Consider the following 22,718-nt stretch of genomic DNA (forward strand, 5'->3'; position numbering starts at 1 on the left):
TGGATACTAGTCAGGTTCGTTAACTGCTGAGCCACGAAGGGAACTCCTATGCTTTTTAATTTCAAAAAAAGGAGTTTTGATAAATGCACAGAAATCTACATATTGGTGGGTTCTTGCTTCTCAGGACTTGCTGTGACAGCAACTTGCAGGGGGGTAAGTCTGCCTTCTGAGGGTGGGGACAGTTGGAAACTTGCAGGGGGGCATTGGGGGACACCCCCCACCAAGGGGCCAGCCTACAGGTTGCATTGTGCTCTGGGAGCCAAGGACAGAGGAGCAAAGGTTAGCGAAAACCAGACGCTGTTTTCTGGACCAGCTGTGCTGCCTGCAAAGTGGTCATTTGCGAGCACGGCGGAGCATCCATAAATCAAGGCCTCCTCCAGCAGCGCAGCTAACGAAGGCTCCGAAATGCTCTCGTGGTGCCCCCACTGCTGAAAACCATCCGAGAGAAAACGGGGCCTTGCCTGCCAGGACCCAGGCTTCTCCCGAGCCTCTTGCAGGCCTAGATGAAAACTTGGTGGGTGGCGGGCAGTGCGTGGCGGCACCTTCTCCTGAGTAAAGCGGCCTAGAGCTTCACGACGGCGCCTCCTTGGTGGTGGCCAGGCTTGCTCAGAGCATGCATCGTGGGGCCTATATTTTTTTTATCTGTTCCAAGAGCTGCCGACTGCTAGATTGAGCTGGGCCCACCATTCTGGCTTCTAAGCTGCCTCCAAAGACAGAGGCCAATCAGCAGAAATGAAAATTTGGCTTCAAAACAGTGATGGGGGCTGAGCCATAGCTACAGTCCTGTGGGCCCACGCAGGACTGCAAGCCAGGTGTGGGCCGTGGCCCCATGGGCTCAGCACGACCCCTTTGTCCAGGGAGGAGCTGGGCCGCTAACGCACATGAGAGCCCCTCCAGGGAAGGCCACGGTGCTGGAGGGCCCACTGCCCAAACTTTAACCACTTAGGGATTGGTCCCCTAATTTTCATCTGCTGTCCGGAATCATGCCTTTTCCTGTCCATCCATCTCTACAGACCCACCGGCCCTCCTGCATCCGTGGGGACAGGTCTCTGGGGTTTCCCACTGGGCAGCTGAGGTCAAGTTTTTGGTTCAGACCCAGGGGTCCCTGGTACCGCAGCCCCTCTGATCTGCAAGCCCCCTGCGTGCACCGACTCTCCAGCCCCTGGGCTCGGCTTTGAATGAGTTCATTATTCGCAGCCCTGAGGCAGCGTGCTGGGCCGCCAGTTTCTTCAGGCTGGCAGTGCTCGGAAGCGGGCCACTGCCAAATCCAGTTGTTTGACTTAATGTTTCAAGGCCAAGTCCTTTCAGGAAAGTTCTCTCCATCCCCACCCTGCCCCCCTTAGAAAAATAGATGTGCAATTGACTGGCTTTGCAGGTTTTTAATCCATCATTCTTTCCGAAGAATAGCATGAACGGCTCATTCGTGCACGCACACAACATTCTCTGTCTCCGTCTGTCTGTCCTTCCAAATGCACATGAAACGGAACTGGGAGAGGATGGAATATGGGCACTTGGGGTGGAGGGGGCAGAATAAGCACTGGCTGTGGTCCATGCACAGAAAAGGCCCCAGGCTGCCAGAGATGGAGGTGCCCATGGGCGGCCATGGGGACATGCTGGAACCTTCCATGAGGGGTTTGCTGCAGCTGGATGTCCTTGTTGGCATTCCTTTTTATGCCTGTGATGTTCGAAAAGCCCAGGCCTCATTAACGATCCATCTATGTATTTATACACCCACCTCTTCCCCATGGCGGGGGCCGGCGCCAGCGGGCTCTGGGCTTGGCCTTCCTTGCCTTTCCTGGGGGCAAGGGCGTGCAGGACACACACAGTCAGGGGGATGGTTCTTATGCTCCAAAGGCACCATCAGGGCCAAGAGAACTTTTCCTGGCTCAGAATTCTGAGTCAAGGTGTGATGTGGGCATTGGGGAGGGCGGGCATCTCCAGGCCTCGCAGGGACAGCCACTTCGTGCTGGCGTTGGGGCACTCCCACACCCTGGCCCCAGGCTGGGAGCGGTAGGGGGGTGGGGTGGTGTCCATTTCGTCTCCCCAGGGCGCCCCTAGTCTGCACGGTGGGCAGGATGCACCCAGTGACAGCGGGAAAGGGGGAGAGCCTGGACCAGGAGACAGAGTGGGTCCAAAGCCTAGCACAGCCACTTGCCTGCTCTGGGACCGAGGGATTCACTGCCCCTTTCTGAGCCTGCTTCCTTGTCCATAGAACAGAGGCCAGATCATAATCCTGCCCAAATCGAGGGGCAGATGGGCTCATGGGCATTGGCTGTGCTCAGCCACAGTGTGTCCAAGAAAGCACTGTGGTTTTTAGCAAACGCCGTCACTCACCTCTTTGCAGAAACTAGGATCCCTGTCCCAGATGGCAAAGATCTCGCCCGTCCTGAGGTCCAAGATCACTGTCCTTCCGTGAAGTTTCCTCCTGACCTGAGCGTGAGGCATCCTGTCTCCACAGCTCTCTGTGTGGGGAACACAGCCACCTCCTAAGGGGGTGCGTGGAGCTTGCGGCACGTAGGCCGAAGGGAGGGCGGGAGTGTGTGTGTTCAGTGCAGTTTTGGAGTCCAGGCTTGTTGGTTAAAGGCGAGGTGGGGCAGGAGGTACACGTCCCTCCACCTGCCGTCAGGAAGCATCCTGTTAGTGTCCCAGCGTACAAGCCCGTCCTGACTGTCCAGCTGGGGCAGCAGCTTACAGGGAGAAAAGACCATTTGGAGGGGAGGTCGGTGCAGAATTGTGGAAGGAAGTGCATTTGGCCACCACAGCATCAGGCGGAGGTTCCTGATGGTGGAGCAGGCCTGGGGCAGGGGTGGGGGGGTGTTCATTCAGAGGCCTGAGGTGCGGGGTGAGGGATGGAGTTCATCCCACCCCCATGGAGGATGGGAGGAGGCAGGACTCTTGAGGACTGGCAGCCTGCCTCCCACCCTCCCGCCCCCAGGGTCCTTTAGGAAGCCGGGGCTCCAAGCAGCACAGGTGGAGAATGTCAAGTCTAGGACAGAGCCTGGTGTGGAAACTAAGGCCCAGAGAGGGAAGCAGACTCACCCCAGACCACACGGCCACTGGCTGGCATTGTGGTACCACCCTCATTTTACAGGGGTGGAAACAGAAGCAGCATCTTGTGGCAGGTGGCTCTTTCTTCCTGCTGGGCAGCCCTTGAATGGTCTGTATGTTTCAGGGAGGCGGTCCTCACTGCCCATTAGAGTCACCAGGGGAGATTAGACCCGCCAGCCCCCAGGCCAACCCCAGACCAACTAAGTGAAATATCTAGGGGTGGGCTGCAGGCATCAGCTTTTCTAATTGATTTTTCAAAGAACCAACTCTTGTTTCAGTGATTTTCTCTTTTGTTTTCCTGTTTTCAGTTACTTCATTTTCTGCTCTGATCTTTATTGTTTCCTTCCTCTGCTTGCTTTGGGTTTATTTTGCTCTTCTTTTTCTAGTTTCTAAACATGGGAGCTTAGATGATGGATTTTAGACCTTTCCTTCTATAGAAGCATTTAGTGCTATAAATTTCCCTCTGGGTCCTGCTTTAGCTGCACTTAACAGCTTTGATAGCACACAAGTCCTTGTTCTAAGCTTTCCGGGTTATTCTAATAAGCAGCTGGGTTTGAGAACCAGCATTCTCATCTCCCATTTGATCTTGAGCCTCTGGAAATGGAACTGACTTCCCATTTCCCAGTCTACACCCTAGGGTTCCGAGGATGAAATTGGGCTTTTTCTACCAAAGAATCTTGTTTGGGGACAATTTGACACCAGCAGGGCCAGCTGCTCTGCTCCCTCCTACCCCTACTTTTTAACACACCCTGGGGTGTAGAAATCGGTAACTTGTAATGAGTTAATTTTTATGCTTGTATGGCAAAATAAGCAAGTAAATAGTCAGGAAACCTGGGGGCGGGGAGAGTGAGGGAGAGGTCCCCATTAGATGTTAAGTATAGTTTAAAGCCCTGGACCTTGGAACAGTAGAGTCCTGGCATGCACCTGGGCCAAGGGACCAGTGAGAGATGGCCTTCCTGTGGTGCCAGCCCCTGTGCCCAGCATCTGGTGCTCAGGAAGGAATAGTGTAGCAGATGGCACCCAGAGCCCTACTTCCCATGAGATCCTCAACCCACATAGCACTCAGAGGAGGCGGGTCCTGTTAACCCTCCTATTCATCACCAGACTGGCCTGCCCACCCTCCCGTCCCAGCAAACCTGAGCCCTTCAAATACACTGACCCTTGGGCTCAATCCCAAAGGTCACTGGAGGGGGACTGAGGCTGAGGGGTGGGGGGAAAGATGAGTCACTGGGTCTTCTCCAGATTTGGGGAACACCTGAGCCCCAGAATCCTGAGCCTAACTGCTGCCATCAGCTAGGCTCCCCCTTCTGGTCCTGTTCCCCCCCTCTGTAAAGAAGACAGCGCCCCCCTGAGGATCACTGAGCAAATGCACTTGAGGGCTGCCCCCACCCCCACCACTGCCAGATGGGAGCTGCTTCCCCTGCTTTCTGGAGGCCAAAGGGCTGGCTTGTTTGGGGCTGGATTATGGCTTCCCAGTAAGTTGTGGGGCAGGACCCGGGTCTGAGGAAAATCAGAGTAGTGTTGAGTGAAAGTTCTGGAGGAGCAGCTTGTCTTCCAGGCTGGAGAAGAAAGCAACATTCCGTCTAGGAATCGTCCAGGGCACGGCGGCCTGCCAGGAGCCAGGGCAGCTTGGACGGGGTCCCTGCACGCACAATCGGCCCAGTGTGGGTCATGCCGCCCCGGCAGGCTGGCGTCCCCGAGGGCCGGAGCGAATGGCCCCCTCTCTGGGCAGCTTTGACCATTTACAAGGTGCCGTCTGGACTGTGATGAACGAGGTGGCGTCCGTCAACTTCTCGGGGAACCCGGCCGGGGCGGAAGGTGCTAATAAATACAGGGGGTGGCGCTGGCCTCCCCACTGGTTCACTCCAGGCCCTCCCTCTGTGCCTCAGTGTCCCCAGCTGTGCGCACTCCTCCACGCCCCACCCCGTGTTGTAAGCACGGATGGGGCAGAGTCCTGGCAGGCAGGGAGCCCAGGAACCCCTTCTGCTCAGGCCTCTGCCTGGGGGTGGCTGGCTCAGCGCTCTGGAAGGACAACCTCATCCTATCTTGGTGCAGGGTCGCTGGGCTGCCTCAGGCCAGCGACTGCCCCTCTCTGGGCCTCAGTTTCCTCATCTAAGAAAGGCTGGATTGTACCCTAAAGTCCCTCTAGCTCCTGGGTTGTGGGGGCTCATTTATGGGGGGCTGGTTTCATCCAGTGGGACAACGAAGATGCTGGCTTTGGAGTCAAAACAGATCTGAGTCCCAGCCCTGCCACATCCTGGCCACGTGGCCTGAAGCAAACCCCTTACTCCTGCGACCCCCCTCTCTGGGGGGTGGGATGTGAATTCTTCTCCAGGTGGACCTGAAGGCGGTGCCACCATGGATATGCTAGGGGGACCCCCAGGGCTCTATGTCCCAAAGCTGGTGGGTTCAGGTCTATCCGACACTGCTGGTAGCTGGGCAGGAGGTCTCAGGCGAGGGCCAGTCTTGGGTGGTCTCCAGGGGACACTTGTTTGATGTCCCAGGTAACGTACATCCCAGGGTTACCCTGGCTCCCTCAAGGATGCTGTGTAATGGCCTCTTTTTTTTTTTTTTCTGTTTTTTAGGGCCACACCCGTGGCATATGGAGGTTCCCAGGCTAGGGGTTGAATTGGAGCTATAGCTGCTGGCCACAGCCACGGCCACGGCCACAGCCACAGCAACGCAGGATCCGAGCTGCGTCTGTGACCTACACCACAGCTCATGGCAACTCCGGATCCTTAACCCACTGAGCGAGGCCAGGGATCGAACCCCCATCCTCATGGATGCTAGTCAGATTTGTTTCCGCTGAGCCACGATGAGAACTCTGAGGATGCTCTGTAATGAACCAGTGTGCTCTGAAGAGCAGATGGCATTTGCCACGCCCGGCTGAGCCTTTGGCCCCAGGCTCAGGACTGGCCTGTACCATCCCTCCCATGGCTCGCGAGCTGCTGGACCTCAGAGGAGCTGCTGTGCCTCTTGTTGTGTCTGGCTGGGCTGGAGAGTAACCTTGACCTTCCAGCCTCCTTAATGCCTGCGGTGAAGCGGTGGCAAGACAAAACGAGAAGCTGCTTTTATTATTGTGTACATTATCAAGTCAGCTTTGCTGGGGCCTCCGAGGGAACTTAGAGGAACGGGCCTCCCCGTACGCCCACCACGCCGAGACAGCTGTTTATCTCCTCTGGGGTCCTGCCGGCCCCCTTCTTTAGCCAGGGTCACGTGCACCTGTAACTTCCACTTCTCCCTCTCCCTACCATTGTTCGCAGCCGCGTCTTACTTTACAGAGCAGAAAACCCGAACTTCGTGGCGCCTCCGTGGCCGGATGATGCAGACCGGCTCCTTTTCTGTTGTGAATGATGCGGTTGCGAGCATCTCTCTTGTGCCCATAACTCTTGACCTTCAGTTCAGCTGACATTTATTGACAGTCTTCCCCGTATCAGACTCTAGATGAGCTCCCTTTGGAATTTATTTAGGAAGACTTCTAGGAATAGGAGAACTTAATTCTTTTGATGGATCTTACAATCTGTAGCCAGATGACCCTCCAACATAATATTATCGTTGGTGAGGGGCTGGGAGGACAGAAAGGGGCCGCGCCCCGGGCGGGGTGACGATGCCAAACAGGCCACTGAGGAGTCATGCTCAGGGCGAGGCTGTCCCAGAGGCAGGGGGGCCACCAGTGAGACGCACCCTTCTGGGAACAGTCCCTGTGAACAGATGCGTCCCTTTCAGCGAGCAGTCTCTTGGAAGCATGTCTCGATGTCTTCTTGGGACCATTGGGTCCTCTTTTGCCGCCTGGCCTCTCACCTCTGATGGCCATCAGCACTGCTGCCTCGTCACCCCGAGCTCACACGGGCTTCCCCAGGGCAGCCTGACCAGCGCACACCGTCCTGTTTGGTCCTCACGGGGACAAGGGGAAGTCCCCTGCCCCGGTGGGATTTGGACTCCGGCCGCAGCTGCCCAGGGCCCCTGTGCCAAGTGTTCCCTCCAGGTCCTCCGCACTGTGGCCCCCGCCGACCCCAGAGGGCCCAGGAGGGTCTCCTTACCTCCCTGTGTGTGTGAGGAGCCACCAAGCTCCGGGAGGGCAGCTGATGCCAGGAGCTGGTCCTGAGCACGCTGGATGCAGCTCCTCCCTCTGCCCGTTAGCGCCGGAGGCTCCCGATCTGGTTAGTGTCAGGCGATTACCTCGGGACCCTCAGAACCCAGTACGCTGGCACTCAGTGCCTGACATTCAGTGTTTCAACTACCGCCTTGTTTAAGGGGGACAGCTGCCTCCTTAGGATGGTGTCCTCTCCACGTGGGGGCCCCGGGTCCCCCTTTGCTATCTTGGAGGGACCCTCGTAGCACATGGGAGCCCTGGCCCTGCAGGTGGTTCAGCTCAGCCCCTTCCTCTACGAGGGCCCTGGGCCGGGCTGAGTGAAGGAGGAAGGCGCCCAGCAGGCTGCCGGGGAGGGGAGTGACGGTCCCCCATCCCGCACCCCAGGGCCCCCTTCATTTGCATCTCCCTGGTGGCTGGAACTGCTGGTACTTTTGAGCTCCCTGTGGCCCCTGGACTGCCTGGTTTGTGAAGTGCCAGTTTTGACCCACTTTAAGTGGAATGGGCATAGCAAAGTAGGTGGAGGCTGGTAGACCAGAAGCCCACGGGAGCCCTGGAGGCCTTGGAGCTGATGAAACTGCGCTTCTGAGCTCAGGCTGCATGCGCCCCGGAAGGAGAGCGCCACACCCACGCGGGGAGGCCTGGCCCAGCCCATCCCTCGGGACACATCCCTCCCCGGGGGCTCTGGGCGCAAGCCCCGCTCTGCAGCAGGCTCTGAGCCTCATCAGGGGAGTCACCTCCCAGGACAGCTTGGCATCCCCGTCATCAGCAAGATCCCCCCGACCCAGGCACCCAGGTCTTGCCTGGTGGAGACGACCGCAGGCCTCCAGTGAGTGGGACTGTTCACTCCCTTGGCCCCCATGTCCTCTCCTGGGCCACCCGTGAGAACCAGAGCCTGGGTGTGCAGGCTCAGGACCCGCTGCTCTAGCCGCCGGGTCTCGTGATCCGGTACAGCCTCCAGAGGGGAGCGATGGGTGGCATTTCAGGGGGAGGTGGGGAGTCAGTGCCCCACCCTGGTCCCTGTGGGCCTGGGTGGGGCACAGGCGGACTTCTCAGGGGATTTGGCCATTGGCGAGCACTGGAAAGGGGCTGGGCCAGCTGCTTTTAATCTAAACACACACCAGGTGTTCAACGTGTTTTTATCAAAATATTCTGAACAGCTGTCAGGGGCTCCTCTGCAGTGAAGCCAGGTGCCCAGCCCCCAGCAGGCTCACCCTCTGCCCAAACGAGCCTTTTAAGTGGAACCTTGCCTCCCACCTGCTGGCCCAGCCTCCTGCTCCTGACAGGGTCTGGACAGTGCTTCTGGCATGTTGAGAAGGCACCGCTCTGTGACCCCAGGCAGGCCACTTACCCTCTCTGAGCTTCTGCTCTGTCAGCTGTAAGATGGGTGCAGTAGCACCTACCTCCTGGGCTGCTGCGCAGACCAAAGCAGCTATAGCATATGCATTCCCCTCTGCAGGTCCCCAAGGGACAGGCTCCCAGTGACTGTCACTGTTATGAATAATATTATGAATAGAGCATCCCGTCAGCTTGGAGAAGTGGGTCCCAAGGGCGGGCTTGGGGGCACCAGCTGGGCCAGTGGCCCCCAGAGCCTGTCCCTTCTCTCTCAGAGAAGTGCAGAGTCCCCAGGCCCAGCCGCACAGCGTCTCTGTGGTCTGGCATTGGCCACCGCCAGGCCTGCTTCTCCCGCTCCGAGCGGGAGTGTGGGGCTTGTCCCCGGCAGCCTGGCTGGCTGCTGTCTAGAGCCCCTGGGGGAGTGCCTCCCTGAGGCATGTGGGCCCCAGGGCCTGCCGCCTTCTCTGTGGGCAGGCGGTGCCTGCTCTGCGGACATATGCGGAGCCCCAGGTAAGCCTCCCCCAAGGCCTGCCCCTCCCCTCTGGCCACTCTTCACTCAGCACCTGCCCTCGATCTGCCTGCCGGCCCAGAGGGCACATTCTCTGTGGGCCCACCTCCCTGCCCCGCCACCGCAGCCCCGGGCGGGGGACCCTTTCAGCACCACTTAGAGGCCAGAGAATCAAGGCTCTCGGTGTCTGCCCGAGGTCAGCGGTCAGGCCAGCCTAGCCCAGACCCCTGGTCAGACACCCTCTGCCAGGCCCAGAGGGCAGGAAAAGGCCCTCCCAGTTCCCCTTCCTGGGCCCTGGCTCAGGTGTGGTTGTAATCAGGGACCCCCAGGGTCAGGCCTGACCTGCTTTCTGGGAGCAAAAAAGGAGGAAGAAAAGAGACACCGCCCTCGCTATTTGAGCCCCCATGGGAGTCACAGGGGCATGTGATAGCTGACTGCTCAGGCCTGACTTGGGGTGCCCTGGGGGTCCCTTGCTCCCAGGGAGGTGCGTCTGCTCTGTGGACAGAGCCACTCACTTTGGAGGTTCTCTTCCCAGGACACTGGAAGGTCCTGACCGGATTCCCTGGGCCTGTGTCCGCGAGGCCTTCCATGTATTTGTTCATTCATTCATTCATTCATTCAGGGGGTGGGAAGGGTCCTGAAGCCTGTGGCTTGGGGAGGAGTCTCTGAGTCGAATGTTGCACAGGGAAGTGGGCCCGAGAGGATGTTCCAGGCAGTGGCTTGGACAGTTTGGGGAACACGAACAAGAGCTGGGGGGTCATGGGGACACGAGAAGCAGAGGGTGGCTGGTGGGCTCTGGGGCAACCTCATGGGCTGTGTTAGGGAGACTGGATTTAGTCCTGCTGGCAGTGGGGAACCCCTGGGTGATGGGGGCCCTGCCCAGACTCCCCAGACCCCTTGCTGCTGTCGGTGCAGCCCCTACCTCCGTGTGCTCTGCCGCTCTGCTTAGGACGCCACCCTTGGGCTCTGGAGGCTGCTTAGCACAGGCGCAGAGCGCGGCTGGCCCGTGTGGGCACAGGGGTGCTTGTCTGTTAGGGTTCAGTTAGACTGGCCACAGACAGGGCTGGCTCAGGCTGGGTTTGTGGGGAGAGGGCATTTCATTCTGGGAAGTGGTTCTCTAGAAGGAAGTTCTCTGTGGCCTGGCACTGCCACCCAGACTGAGAGCTCTGGCATTTGGGGGCTGGGCAGCAGGTCCCCCCACCCCGCCTCCCCCACCACCAGGTGAAGTTACAGAGGGCCCCGCATGCTAGGGCCTGGGATCTAGGGAGGAACGGATGGTGAGGCCCGGCCGGGGTTCCAAGGCCTGGAGCCTCAGACACCTGCTTTTCTCCCCATCCCCCCATGGCTCCCGGGACAGGTTGGTCCCCGCGCCTGGGCGCCTAGGACAGATCAGGTTTACAGGAGCCAGATGCCTGTGATGACACTCGGCTCTCGGATGCTCAGAAGGAAGGAAGCCACCTGCTCATCTGCTCAGGCAGTTGGCTGACTAGCCCTGTCTCTGCCAGCTCCCAGCATAAGGCCACCACAGGGATGCCCTTGACCTCAGGGCGCTCATAATCTGGAGGGAGCATCGCACAGGTAACCACAGGGCACAGATCAGGCACCTAACCCTGGTGAGGGCTGGGGGGAAGGCTTCAGGGAAGGCTTCCTAGAGGAGGTGACTTGTTCCTTGGGAAATGAGTTCCAGGTGGCCTGGGGCACAGCGGCCTATTCAGAGACCTGCAGGGATAGGCAGAAACTGGAGGGGAGGGAACCAGGCCTGGTCTAAGAACAGGGAGACGGTGGAGAACGGTGGGGAGTATGGCACACTAGAAGCTGCTTGCCCCTTCAGGGGAGCGGCAGCCACCCTGGATCAGCTTGTTTTTGCCTAAAGAATTCCAGCCCATTGTTGCTGAATTTTCCAGATTTTCAAAAGAAGCCAAATTCCAAGGTTCAATTTTTTTTTTTGCAACTCTGGCCTATGGAAGCTCCCGGGCCAGGGCCTGAATCTTGTCTGAGTCACAGCAGCAGCAACGATGGACCCTTCAACCCACTTTGCTGGGCTGGGAATCAAACCTGTGTCTCCGCAGTGACCTGAGCTGCTGCAGTTGGATTCTTAACCTCTGAGCCATAGCAGGAACTCTTCGAGCTTCTATTCTTGAAACACACTATGTGGGCCCAACCAGCCATGTCCAGGGGCCACTGGTTTGTGACTCCGGTCTCCCTGTGCATGTGAACTGGGCAAGGTGGAGGCAGGGGCTCCCGCCAGGGTTGTGGGTTCAAGGGACCGTGTTTGTCAGAGTGAGGGCATCTCTCAGGCCTGCCAGCGTGCCAGCAGGCAGCCGAGCGGCACCGCCCACTTGTTGCTGCACATCGCGCCTCTGATCCACAGGAAACAGCTGGTGCGTCGGGTGGGTTCTGGTTGACAAGGTGCCACCAGGCTGAAGCAGGCTGTAAACAGGCCTATTTCCTCCCTGTGGACAGCGTGGCCTCAGGATGGCTGCCAGGTCCCACAGCGAGAGCCCTGCCGGCTGGGCTCGGGCCCCCACGGCCCTCTGCCCGGCTCAGCAGGCCTGGTCCTGGGTGCTGGGGACCATGTGACCCAGAGAAGGGGTCCTGGGGTCCCCAAGGTCCTGCCCGGGTGCACCCAGCCATGGGAGGCTGCTGCAGCTCTTGGGACCCCATGTGCAGCTCCAGTACCAACTGGCCCTTTTCTTTGCCAATTTGCACAAACGCCATGCTGTGTGCTGTACATTAGTGGGGCGGGCAGACACTTCCCGGGCCGTGCCTGGCCTGGAGCTGACCCGAAGGTGAGGGCGCACCTGCGCACAGAGCTCTCGGCCTGGCGAGGGGGGGACCTGCCACCTCTGATGATTCCCAGATGTCGAATATGTCCTGTGTGCCAAGGGAAGGCTCGCTCAAGTGACCCCAGATTTAAATCCAGACACACGGGATTGAAGTCCCAGCTCTGCCATCTCCTGCCTGTGACTTTGGGCAAGTTCCTGCTCCCCTTGCATCTGTGTCATAGTCTCTGGAACGGGCCGGTCATGGTGCCCACCTGGGGGCATCGTGCAGGGCACATGGGAAAGAGTCCTCAAAGTCTGCCCACAGCAGCCCTGGGGGCTGGTGCCCCCTTGTCCCCTTGTCCTTGTGGTGCAGCGTCTGAAGCTCACCCATCCCCCAAGCCAGGCGAGCTCTGCCGGGTCCCAGGTCCTGCCTGCTGGCCGGGTGGGACTCCAGTCTATGGCAGGTCTGGGCTCAGAGCCCCTGGGCCTGGTCCAGCAAGCCCCTCCTTCTGCTGGGACTGACTCCTGGTCCTTCCCAGCTGCAGGACGGGTGAGCCAGGGCAGGCTTCTGGGCCCTGGGGCGCCACTTGCCTGCAGGAAGGGGGCGTCTGAGGACTGCCCAGGCTGCAAGGTGGAAAACACGGATGGGACCTTCCATTCTCTCTGGGTGGCACCCTGGCCGACCCCAGCCCACGGGTGCACATGCAGGAAGGGTGTGTCCCCCAGTGGGTGGGCACAGGACCCTCCCCCATCTTTAGATCCTCTGACACGCGGAGGTGGGAGGGAGGGGCAGAGGCAGCCAAAACTCGAGGCCTTTGCCCCCTCCCCCTTAATGTCAGGTCACCTCAGGGTTCACCTCTGCTCCCTCATTCGCAGACTCCGTGGGGGAGGGGTGCTCTGGGGACTGCTTACCTCCTCGCCCTCCCCACCCCTGCCCATTACAGATGAGCAGGCAGACAGAGGGCCCGGGGTGGCCCAGGCACCTGCCAGGAAGGGGAGCTCTGAGTGGCAGCCCCCTCCCCCGGCAGAGCTCTGACTCTGAGGGAGGTCCCAGCCAGCAGAGGTGTTTCCCCTTCCCCTTCCTGGCCAGGGAGCCGGGGTCCTCAGGGGGCCCCGAGGCAAGGACTGTCTCAGGCCTGGGCTTTTAGTCCAGTGTTTGGGTCTCCATGTGATTTTAAAGCTGTGTGAGCCAGTTGGGCGACAGGAGGGCAGCTCTCTGCCATCAGTGGCAGGAGGTGCCCCAGGTGGCAGGGTCCTGAGGTGGGGCTCGGGGGCTCCAGGCTGGTTTCAGGTAGAGGCTGAGCCCAGGCAGGTGGGACTGAGGGGGGGTATTGGGGGGCACGAGCCAGAGGAGCTGAGGCCTCGCTGGACGGGGCTGGGGGAGGGGGCACAGGAGCAGGTTTCTGAGCGAGAAGGGCGAGCTGAGGCTGGGGCTGATGGCAAGTCCAGGCAGGACGGCACAGGGCCTGGGGCCTTGTCTCCCGGTGGCCTCCCTGCAGGCAGAGATGGGGTTAGCGTCCCCTAGTGAAGCGGGGCTCGGGGGACCTTGGCAGGATGAGGCACGGGCTCCTCAGGGAGCCGCTTCTGCGTAGGTTTCTCCGTCAGCCGCAGGACCAGTGGTTCCTGGAGGCGCCTGGGGTGTCTGCCCAAGTCTGGGCCTGCCCCGCCCGCCCTGCCCCACCTCTGGGACCAGTGGCTGACCGCGCCCTCCCCATCTCTCCACCACAAAGTCTCACCTGCCAGCGGCCAGCTCTGGCTGCCCCACTGGGTCCCAGCATGCTGCCGTCTTAAGAGTTAACTGTCCAGGGCCAGCAGGTGGGTGACAGCCCAGGAAGCCCTGTGCCAGGGCTTGTGGCAGGAACCCCTAATCAGGCTTCAGAAAAGCACGGGCGAGGGCAGGTGGAGGCAGAGCCCAGGCGCCGTCCTCCTGGCATTTGCCGGAGGCCACACTTTGGCCTGAACCATCTTAGAAACAGCCACTCAGGCCCTGGATCTTGGACCCCTGGGGCTTGGGTGGAAAGATGCCCAGCCTCATCACCTCCGGCCTCATGAATCAAAGCCCTCTGTCCTTTTCCTCCAACTTCGTCAGCACAGCCCAGAGTTGGCGTCAGTCTCAGTGGCGTCACCCCCGGATCCCGGGCCCGGTTCCCTGGATTCACTTGGTCAGTCCACCCCCAGCGCTCGGCCCTCGGCCACCAAGGGGGCGGCTGGCCCTTCCAAAACAATCGGGGACAAGGACGCCTGCCCCTCCCTGCTGGGCAGTGCTGTGGCCCTCGGTCTTAGGAGGCTCTGCTTGGAGCTGACCCGGGTGGGGAGGTGCCGGGCGGGTGGCACAGATTCTTCAAGAACTTCACAGGGAGCGGCTGCACCTGTGCCCCCTCGGTCAGTGGAGCAGAGAGGAGGTGCTGGCGCTCCTGGGCCCCGGGAGGAGGAGGTGGGCGTGGAGACGTCCTTGCTGGGCTCCTATGCTGGCTCCCAGCTGCCACTTTCCTTGGGCTGGTATAAAGACGGTCCCTGTGTCACTGTCCAGGCCTGGCACGGGTTGGCCTTGCTCTCTGCCTCTTGTTCCCTCCTTCCCTCGGCTCACAGGGCATGAGGGGGCGGAATAAGTAAGGACAGGCGATGCCCTGCCGGCTGGGGGCCTTTGTTCACTCACTTGACGGCGGATACTTCCTGGGTGCCTGCTCTGAGCCAAGCCTATGTGGGTGGCCGCCAGGGGCAGGAGGCCTAGCCCCTCCCTCTAGGCAGCCCAGATCAGCAGGGCCCCAGCAGGTGCCCAACCAGAATGGGTTGAGGGGCAAGTTCTAGGAACTCAGAGAAAGAGAAACTCACCCTGTGGAATGGAGCATAGAGTTGGAGATGGGAACAAGTAGGTTAGGCTTTGAAGGATGAGTAGGAGTTTGCAGGTGGAACAGAACCTAGTGATCATTCCATTTCAGGACATATCATGGACAGAGTTGTGGGAGCGTACGTGTCCTGGACCCTGGATGACTAGGAAGGCACCCAGTTACGACAGACTTATCCACTCTGCTGGGGAGCTGGTCTGTGACATGGGCAGTTGGGAGCCACAGCAGAATTTACACAGATGGAGGTGGGCGCTGCTGGGAAGCAGGAGGACCCCTATAGGTCCCCAGGCTCAGACTCAGCCAGAGACACCCACACCACCCATGCACGAGAGCCCAGGAGATGAGAGGAACCTGCCATTCCTCCATGGGGCAACTTTCCCAGGGAGCCTCCCTCTGCCCCCAACTCTGAGGGCTGTGCTCCAGTGGATGGTGGGGGGGTGGTGCTAGAGATCCAGCCTAATGCCTCCTTTTCTGGAAGCTTCCCTGACTCCCGCATGTCCCTCGACCCCCAGCATTCTTTCGAACCCCTGGCCTTCCCTTCCCAGCCCTGGTCACGACTGTGAGTGTGGGATTGGACGGTGCCCTGGGAGGGCAGAGGCCAGTCCCGGCATCAGCCTGAGGGCCCCCAGGTGCAGGTGAAGTGCCAGGTGCTTTATTCTCAGAGTGGCCCCGAGAGCCAGGCCATCCTTACCGATGAGGAAACTGAGGCTCAGGGAGGGGAAGAGAGGGGAAGAGACAGCCAGTTGGGGACAGAGCAGGGACCCTCGCTGTGTGGGCCTGGGCTGGGTCTGGGACAGGGGAGGAGCAGTGGTGACCTGGCGGGGGGGGCTGGCCAAGCCTCAGCTGAGCCTGTGGGTGCAGGGAAGGTTCCCCCCCCTTAGGTCACAGTGGAGTGCAGGGGTGGGCAGGGCACATGTGACATGGCCTGCTCTCCGCCGGGAGACTCCGGAGTCTGTCTCCCTCGCCTCTGTGCGCTGGCTCTCGCTCCTCTTCCTCTTTTGCGCTCCTCCCCTCCAGACTGCCCCCCTCCTCCTTGACCCCTGCCCTCTCCTGCCTTCTTTCCTCCGTTGTGCTGTGCCCCCCCCGCCCCCTGCCTGCTCTGTTTCTTTCCTTCCCTCTGTCTCTCTTCCCGTCTCTGCCTTTCCTCCTTCCTCCCTCTGAGTGTGTGTGTCTCTGTGTCCTTCTCTGTCTGTCTGTCTGTCTCTTCCCCACTCCCGCCTCGGCCCTCTTGGCCCAGCTGTGCCCGCCTGTCCCCTCCTCGCCCCATGCCCTGCCCGGGGCCGGCAGGGGCAGCTCACGGCCATGGGGCTCTCTTGGCCTCTTCGCTCGTCACCCCCTGCTTCTGTCCCCACTGCCATAGGGCACATCTCTGCTGGGTTTCTTGGTCCAGCTTCTCTAGTGTGACATCTTTGAGGCCTGTGGATCCCAGGTTACCAGCCAGTGTGGCGTGGGGTCCATCCCTGCCCAGTGAGGCCCAGCATAGGGGGCGTCAGAGCAGGTGGGCCCAGAATGCGTCCCCTCCATGCAGCCCGGCCCCCTGAGAGCTGCAGCCCACGGCAGCGTCGTGTAATTAAGACATAAAAGTCCACGATTTCTTCTGTGTGTTGGCAAACAGCGGCTGGCTGCTAATGCAATCCTTCCCTTTAATGGATTCTTGAATTTAAATGATATGTAATTAAACATAATTAGCCATGTACCCACTCGGCTCGGTACCGTATGCTGGGTGGGGCCACCTAGAATCTCATTACAGAGCCTCATCTTTTATGGCAGGTTTCTTGTTCCCTCTCGGGGTCAAGTTCATTTGACTGGACAGTGAGGCTGGCCTGAGGGCCAGTGAAGGTCGGAGGAGGGCAGGCCTGGGGCCAAGTGCCTAGGGATGCGGAGGAATCGGGGTGCGGGGTTTGCTGGGGGAAAGTCCCACCTGCCCTTCCTGTCCTGGACAGAAAAGTTGGGAATCTGATGGGAACTGGTGGATAGACGTGGCCTAAAGATGTCCCACTTTCCCCTAAGTCGGGGCTAGGGCACTTCCATGTCAGTGAGCCGGCCTGGGGTCTGCCCTCCGGCCCCAGGGGCAGCTGAGGGAAGCTGGCAAGGGTGCAGCCTGGGTGATGCTGGGCTACAGCCTCAGGCACACAGGCCAAGCTCGAGGCAAGACCAGGGGCCAGGAGGCCAGGGCCACAACTGGCTGCTTCCTTCAGGCACTTGGCCACTGGGGTGTCCCCTGGGGTTCTGGTCCAGCCTCCCTGCCCCTCCCTCCTGCTGCCATGCCTGTGTTTGCATCTGCCCCCCACCCCCTGGCTGTCTTCCCTGTGCCTCAGAAGCTGATGGCGTCCAAGCGTCTCGTTTGTCTCCCCACCAGCCCGCCTGCCCCATGGCCAGTGCCCTCCCAGCAGCTTGCAGACTCACTAGTGGTGATCACGGGGCTGGATCCCCCCGTCACCGCAGCCCACCCCCACTGCCAGGCCTGCCCCCTCAGCCTGGCGTGTCTCCCGCACGCCTCACCAGAGCCTGGGCTGTTCTAGGAGCAGGGACGCCACGGCCTGGGGGTGTAGCAGGCTCACCCGAGGTCACCAGTGGGTGAGGGCTGGCGCCCTGCTCCACACTCAGGCACAGATGAGGAAGCTGAGGCAGAGAGACCGTTTGCCAGGGTGGGTTTACTGCCGTCAGGGGGGCCATCACCATCTCTCTTGGAGGGTCCCTCTGGTCCACCTGTCGGCCCACCTTGCTGTGCCCTGGGTCCCGTCTCAGGTAGAGCTGCTGAGAGAAGGACCCTCCCACCCCAGCCTGCTCTGGAAGGACCTGAGTAAGGGGAGCCCCCTCGGTCTGTCTCGGGGAGGGGGTGCTGCCCACCAGGGGCCTGGGCAGACAGCGCTGGGGTCCCTCCCGCAGGAAGGGTCCACAGAGACCCCGGGAGGCCGTGAGCGCCCTCCCCTGGGAGCATGGAAAGGGACTGGCCCATGGCGGGCGGGCGGCCAGAACCAGGGGTCCCAGAGCCTCGGCTGCAGAGGCCCAGGCAACAGCTGGTTCAGGCTTGCCAGGCACGTGTGGTGTCTGTTGCACATTCTCTTCTTTATACAGGTTTTAAAATGTAAAAACCATTCTTAGCTCGAGGGCTGTGTAGAAACACTGCTGGCAGAATTTGACCCATAGGCCATGGAGAAGAGGCTCGTAGACCCCTCGCACTTGGGAGATTATATGTAACTTTTACATTTTCAAGGTATACATCTCAGGAGCGTGTTATGTATATGAATGTTTATTTGCAGGTAAAGTGCACTAAAAATGAATGGGGTGGAGTTCCCACTGTGGTAGAGAAGTTAAGGACCTGGCCTTCTCTCTCTCAGGTTTGATCCCTGGCCGGGGACTTCCATGTGCAGATGTGGTGGGGAGAAAAAAAAAAAAAAAAAGACAGTGTGATGCATTTTCCCCTGTGTGCCACCCCTGCAGTCACCTCCCACTGCCAGCACCCCTGTCCTATTCCCCCAAGAAGGAGCCACCTTCTGGCCGCCACACTGGAGACTGGTGGCTCTGGTTCCTGAATTTGGTACAAACAGGTCGACCCGTTTGTGTTCCCGGAGCCTGGCTTCCTCCGCCCTTGTGATGTCTGTCGGGGGCGGTGGGCAGACCCGGCAGCCTGGAGAGTGAGCCGCTGCGGGTGGCGGTGTCCTGCACTGATGCGTGTGCATTCTACCCCCGTCTCGCTTCTCCCATTGGTAAGATGTGTGCAGCGTCTGCCCTTTTTCTATTACTGAAGCTGCTTGCAACGCTCTGGTACATGTCTTTGGTGAATATCCCGATGCATTTGGTTGTGTTGCACACCTAGGAGTGGAGCTGGTGGGCCACAAGTAGGAACCAACAGTTTCCCAGAGCGCGTGCCGCCCACAGCCTCTCGATAGTGCCACGTACGTAGTTCAGCCCTGATGCGGGATAACGTGGATCTGAAACTCCCCTGTTCACTAGACGGCTTGACTCTGGCAAGAACTAAATAATATCCCTTAAAGCACCTCCACTGACACGAGAGAGGTGCTGACCTGGCGGGTGGTGGCGAGTGCTCGTGCACGTGTCCCCTTGTCTTGTCCCAAAAGTCATGCACCCTCCAGAAAGCCATGTGTGAGGGCAGATCACGGCTGTCCCCCTCCTCCCCACACCCCAGCCCCCCCCCCGACTCAGGGCACACTCACCTCCCTCCTGACGGTCCCCTCCCCCTGGACACCTCCCTGAGCCCCTTCTGCTTGCTCTGAGCCCATGGCAGAGTGACCCCTGGCCCCTGCTCCATCCATGCTGCCCGCAGAAGATCACGCCTTGAGACCAGGGCCCTGAGCTCAGTCTTGCTCTGAGCTTCCTGCCCGAACCCCCGGGGCTCATGTGCCACCTGCTCAGTGCCCTCCGAGGCTGCTCCCACCCAGCAGAGGAAGGCTCCTGGCACAGCTGCTCTCCTAAAGCCTTCCCCCATCCTCTCCTGGACGCTGCCTGAGGTCCGGCTGGATGCTGAGGACACTGTGTGTCGAGGCCCTTAGGGGTCTGTGCAGCACCAAGGGGGACCCCATGGGGGCTTCATGGAGGGGGCTGCGGCTGAGTCCTGAAGTGGAGCAGGCCTCCAGGCGGCCACATGGGAGGGGAGAACTGTAATGGGGCCAGAGCCTCGGCCACAGGAGGGAGGAGGAGCTGGGGTGCGTGGGCTCCAGGGGGCGTCCCTGAGAGACCTGACAGTTCTGGGAGAGCTGTCCCCAGAGCCGTGGGCAGCCTGGGTAGCTGTGAACTGGAGCATGGCGTCCTGGTGACAGGAAGGCCCCTCCCCACAGCTCATGGGCTGGAGCTTGGTGGGGGTGGGGGCCGCCCCTTGGCCAGCTCCCACGGGGGTCCCTGCCGCTCAGATCACCCCAAAGTCTGACCCAAGCACTCTGGGAACGCCCAAGACAGCACCCTGCCGGGAGCCGGGCCACCACTTTGGAAGCCCCCACCCTGGTCTGGAAGGAAGTTCGGTTGAAGTTCATTCCGACAACATCCTACAAGTCAAGTTGTCCCTTTAGAGGGTTTGGCGTCTGCAAAGCCCTTGACCCTGTATCTGTCGTGGGCAAAGGCGCCTTTTCTCTTAAAGCGTTTTCAGCCCTGGGGCCTGGTGGCACCTCCCGGGGGGCTGCTGAGACCCAGGACCTGGGCTGGGGGGTGGGGGCAGGGAGTGTGTATACTCCTTATGACAACGACGATGGTCCACCTTTGGCTCCGTCCTGTCCCTCACCCCCCGGGGGACCCCTGCTTGCCCACTCTTGTGCGGGCTGTCACTCTCCTTCCTGCCGCAGTCCCCAGGCCTCACACGTCTCCCATCATTCCCTCCTTCCACCCTTGGGGAGGAGGCAGGGGACAGGTGAGAAAATGGGGGCTCAGAGAGGTTCAGAAACTTGCTCAAGGCCACACAGCAGGGAGAGTAGAGCTGGGATCTGACCTGGTTCTTCTGGCTCCCGGCCATATCCTGGGTGCCTGGGCCTCTGAGAGCATGCATGGTCCCACCCCTCCAGGAAGGTCCCGGATGGGCAGTGCCCACCCCAAGCAGAGCCACGTAGAGATGCCAGCGCTGGTGGGCATTGCTCCTCTGGCTTCCGTGAGTGCGGCCGCCCTGCCCAGTGGGGCACAGAAGGGCCTGCAAGTTTCCCACAGGCAAGAAGCTAGATGCCGGGAGGTTCCAGTGGCTTTCGAGGAGCCGCCGTGGAACTGGCAACTGACTGCTTTGTGGTCCTGCCCCCCAGGCCCAGTGACGAGCATCACCCAGAAGTAAAGGCCGACGGATACGTGGACAACCTCGCGGAGGCCGTGGACCTGCTGCTGCAGCATGCGGACCAGTGACGGGCCTTCCGGGAGGGCCCCCAGCCTCCTGCCACCCTCCCCTGTACCCAGACCACCCTAGACCCTGCCCTCTGCCCTGGACAGGCGGACGAGAGGGTCTGGGCCGGGCAGTTCTGGGCTCCCTGCCCTGGGCCACCAGCCCCTCCTGTGCCTCCCTCTGCCCACACCCCCCTTCGCAGCACAGTTTGATCCCCACCTGAGGGCCTGGCCCCTGCCTCGCTTCCCTGCTGAGGTCAGGAAGTGGGCGCACCTGCTGGATCCCCGCTCTCACTCTCCATTTGTGCTTTAATTGCGCTGGCACACTAGCCCCGGGCATTTGCTCTCTAGTCCTTGCCTTTTAGGGAGGCGCCTGGAGAAAGCTGGGCCTCCCGGGCACGGGCCTTGCAGCCCAGAGCTGAGCCAGCCTCCCTCCGACTCTGCCCAACGGCCCTGTCCCCGCCCAGCGTCAGGGAGGCCGCTCAGTGCTCCCCATGCCCCCCAAGGATTCAGCCCACCTTTCCGTCCCAGGTCCCCTTTGGAGCCGGAATAGAGAGGCACCCGGGGCCCTCAGGAGGCAGTCGTCCTACACAGCAACAAGTGTTACCTTGGGAATCCAGGTTGCAGGCAGAGGGTACTTCTGGAGCCCTAGCTCAATGGACCCAGGGTGCACAGGAGGAAACAGTTAAATAAAAACTCCTTCCTGACTGGCGGCGACTTGGGCTCTGACTGCATTGGGGTGGGAGGCGCTGTCCCTGACCCTGCCCTGCACTTGAACTTGTAACATCAGAGGGCCAGGCCCCTGAGACTCCGCACCTGCCCCAAACCTTCATTTAACAGGCTCCACCCGGACCACGTGGACCGGGACAAAGGTGGGCCTTCCTCTCGCAGCAGCCCGAGGCTGGCCATGATGAGCCGCAGGCATCAGGAATTCACTCGCAGCCCAGGTTTCAGGTTTCGGGCTCAATCAGCAAACTTGATTGCTCTTTCTCCCCAAGTGCATCCAGAAGCCACTGGCAAATCTTGGGAGACTCATAAAAGAAGCCATGAGTCCTCCCCATAGGAGAATTTCCTTTAAACAAAAGGCAGATGATGATAAAACACCAGACCTTGAGCCTGAGTCCCCAGGCTCTGGAGCCCAGGGGTGGCAGGGGCTGTGCGGTCCCCGGGCCTTGCCTACCAGGCTGGCTCCACTGAGATCAGGAGTAGGAAGAAATAAGAGGCCACTAGCCAGGTGCGTGTCACTGGCTTTCAAGGGAGGAGAGGCGTTGGACCTACTAGCTGGAAAATATGCCTCTCACCTGCATCTGGATGGAGCCCCCTCGGTCCAGCCCTTCAGGAGACCAGCCTGGTGCGGTCAGCAGGTATGCAGGGGGCTGCATGCACCTCACTGGGCTTGGAGGGTGACGGTATGGGCACCAACCTGCAGCCTTCTATCCGGTTTGCTTCCATTTTTCTTCCTCCCTTTTTCGCGGGCCGCCCTTGCCTGCTGTCCTTGGCTGGGCTTGCAGCCAGAGCAGTGCAGCTTCAGAGGGAAGGAGGCTGGCAGTCTCACCATGGACAAGTGGAGCTGCCCCTTGCAAGGTGCAGCTCAGGAGCGGGGACAGAGAGGGTGTCAGAGGGACAGCAGGTGCAGACGCCTGCTTTGGGCAGAGAGCACGCCAGCCCCCGAGCTGTGGGTTCAGGAAATTGTCTTCTCCCCAGAAACTGAGGTGCAGAGAAAGTGACCTGCCTCTGGGCCGACGGCTGGCAAGGGCAGAGCTGAGGCTTGAATCAAGGTCTGGCTGAGCCTTCAGCCCATGGCTCTTCTAGTCCCTTCCACGATCACTCCCTGGAGGGTGGCCTGTGGCGGCCCCAGTGGCTGTGGCTTTCCAGGTGAGCCAGTGCACGGGCATCCTCTGTAATGAAATATTCTCCGGGGCTCAGGTCCGGCCGGACTCTGGGGTCGCCGTGCCGCCCCCAAACCCCAGCCACCTGGCCCTTTCCTGAGCCCTGTGGCCACCTGGGATAACGTGACCTCCCTCACTCCTGGGTCCTTCCGGCTGCCAGGCCCCAGCCTGCAGCAGACCCCTCCTCCACACCCAAGCAGGTGGGCCCAATTCTCAAGCCAGAGCCACTGGCCACCGGCGGGGCTGGGTTCAGGGCTGGCAGTGGCCCTGTGCTCAGGAGATGCACCCAGATCTGCCACACGGCCAGCAGAACTTCCCAGGCTCTGGGGGCACCCAGCAGAGCTGCTGGAAGGGGCAGGGGAGGGAGGGATGGAGGGGAGGGCAGGCCGGGGGAACAGGGGCCTCTCCTACCCCAGATCCCTC

General features: G+C 60.5%; 1 protein-coding gene and 1 long non-coding RNA gene across 3 annotated transcripts in view; one reads left to right on the forward strand and one right to left on the reverse strand.

Moving 5' to 3' along the window:
• LHPP (phospholysine phosphohistidine inorganic pyrophosphate phosphatase) overlaps positions 1-21,123 on the forward strand; it is a 135,130-nt gene extending 114,007 nt beyond the window's left edge. The window contains exon 6 of one of the 2 annotated variants that reach the window (XM_021071963.1): positions 20,334-21,123. In XM_021071963.1, coding sequence (XP_020927622.1) covers positions 20,334-20,342 — 9 coding nt within the window. In that variant the 3' untranslated portion in view covers positions 20,343-21,123. The remainder of the gene's footprint in view (positions 1-20,333) is intronic. The other variant, NM_001243608.1, reaches the window with a different exon arrangement.
• Positions 80-17,990, reverse strand: LOC110256806. The gene is made up of 2 exons (XR_002338823.1): positions 2,335-17,990; positions 80-1,675 (listed from the first exon to the last, which is right to left on the reverse strand). It is a non-coding gene; the product is annotated as an uncharacterized LOC110256806 (long non-coding RNA).

The sequence above is a fragment of the Sus scrofa genome, chromosome 14, assembly GCF_000003025.6.
Source record: "Sus scrofa isolate TJ Tabasco breed Duroc chromosome 14, Sscrofa11.1, whole genome shotgun sequence".
NCBI lineage: Eukaryota > Metazoa > Chordata > Mammalia > Artiodactyla > Suidae > Sus > Sus scrofa.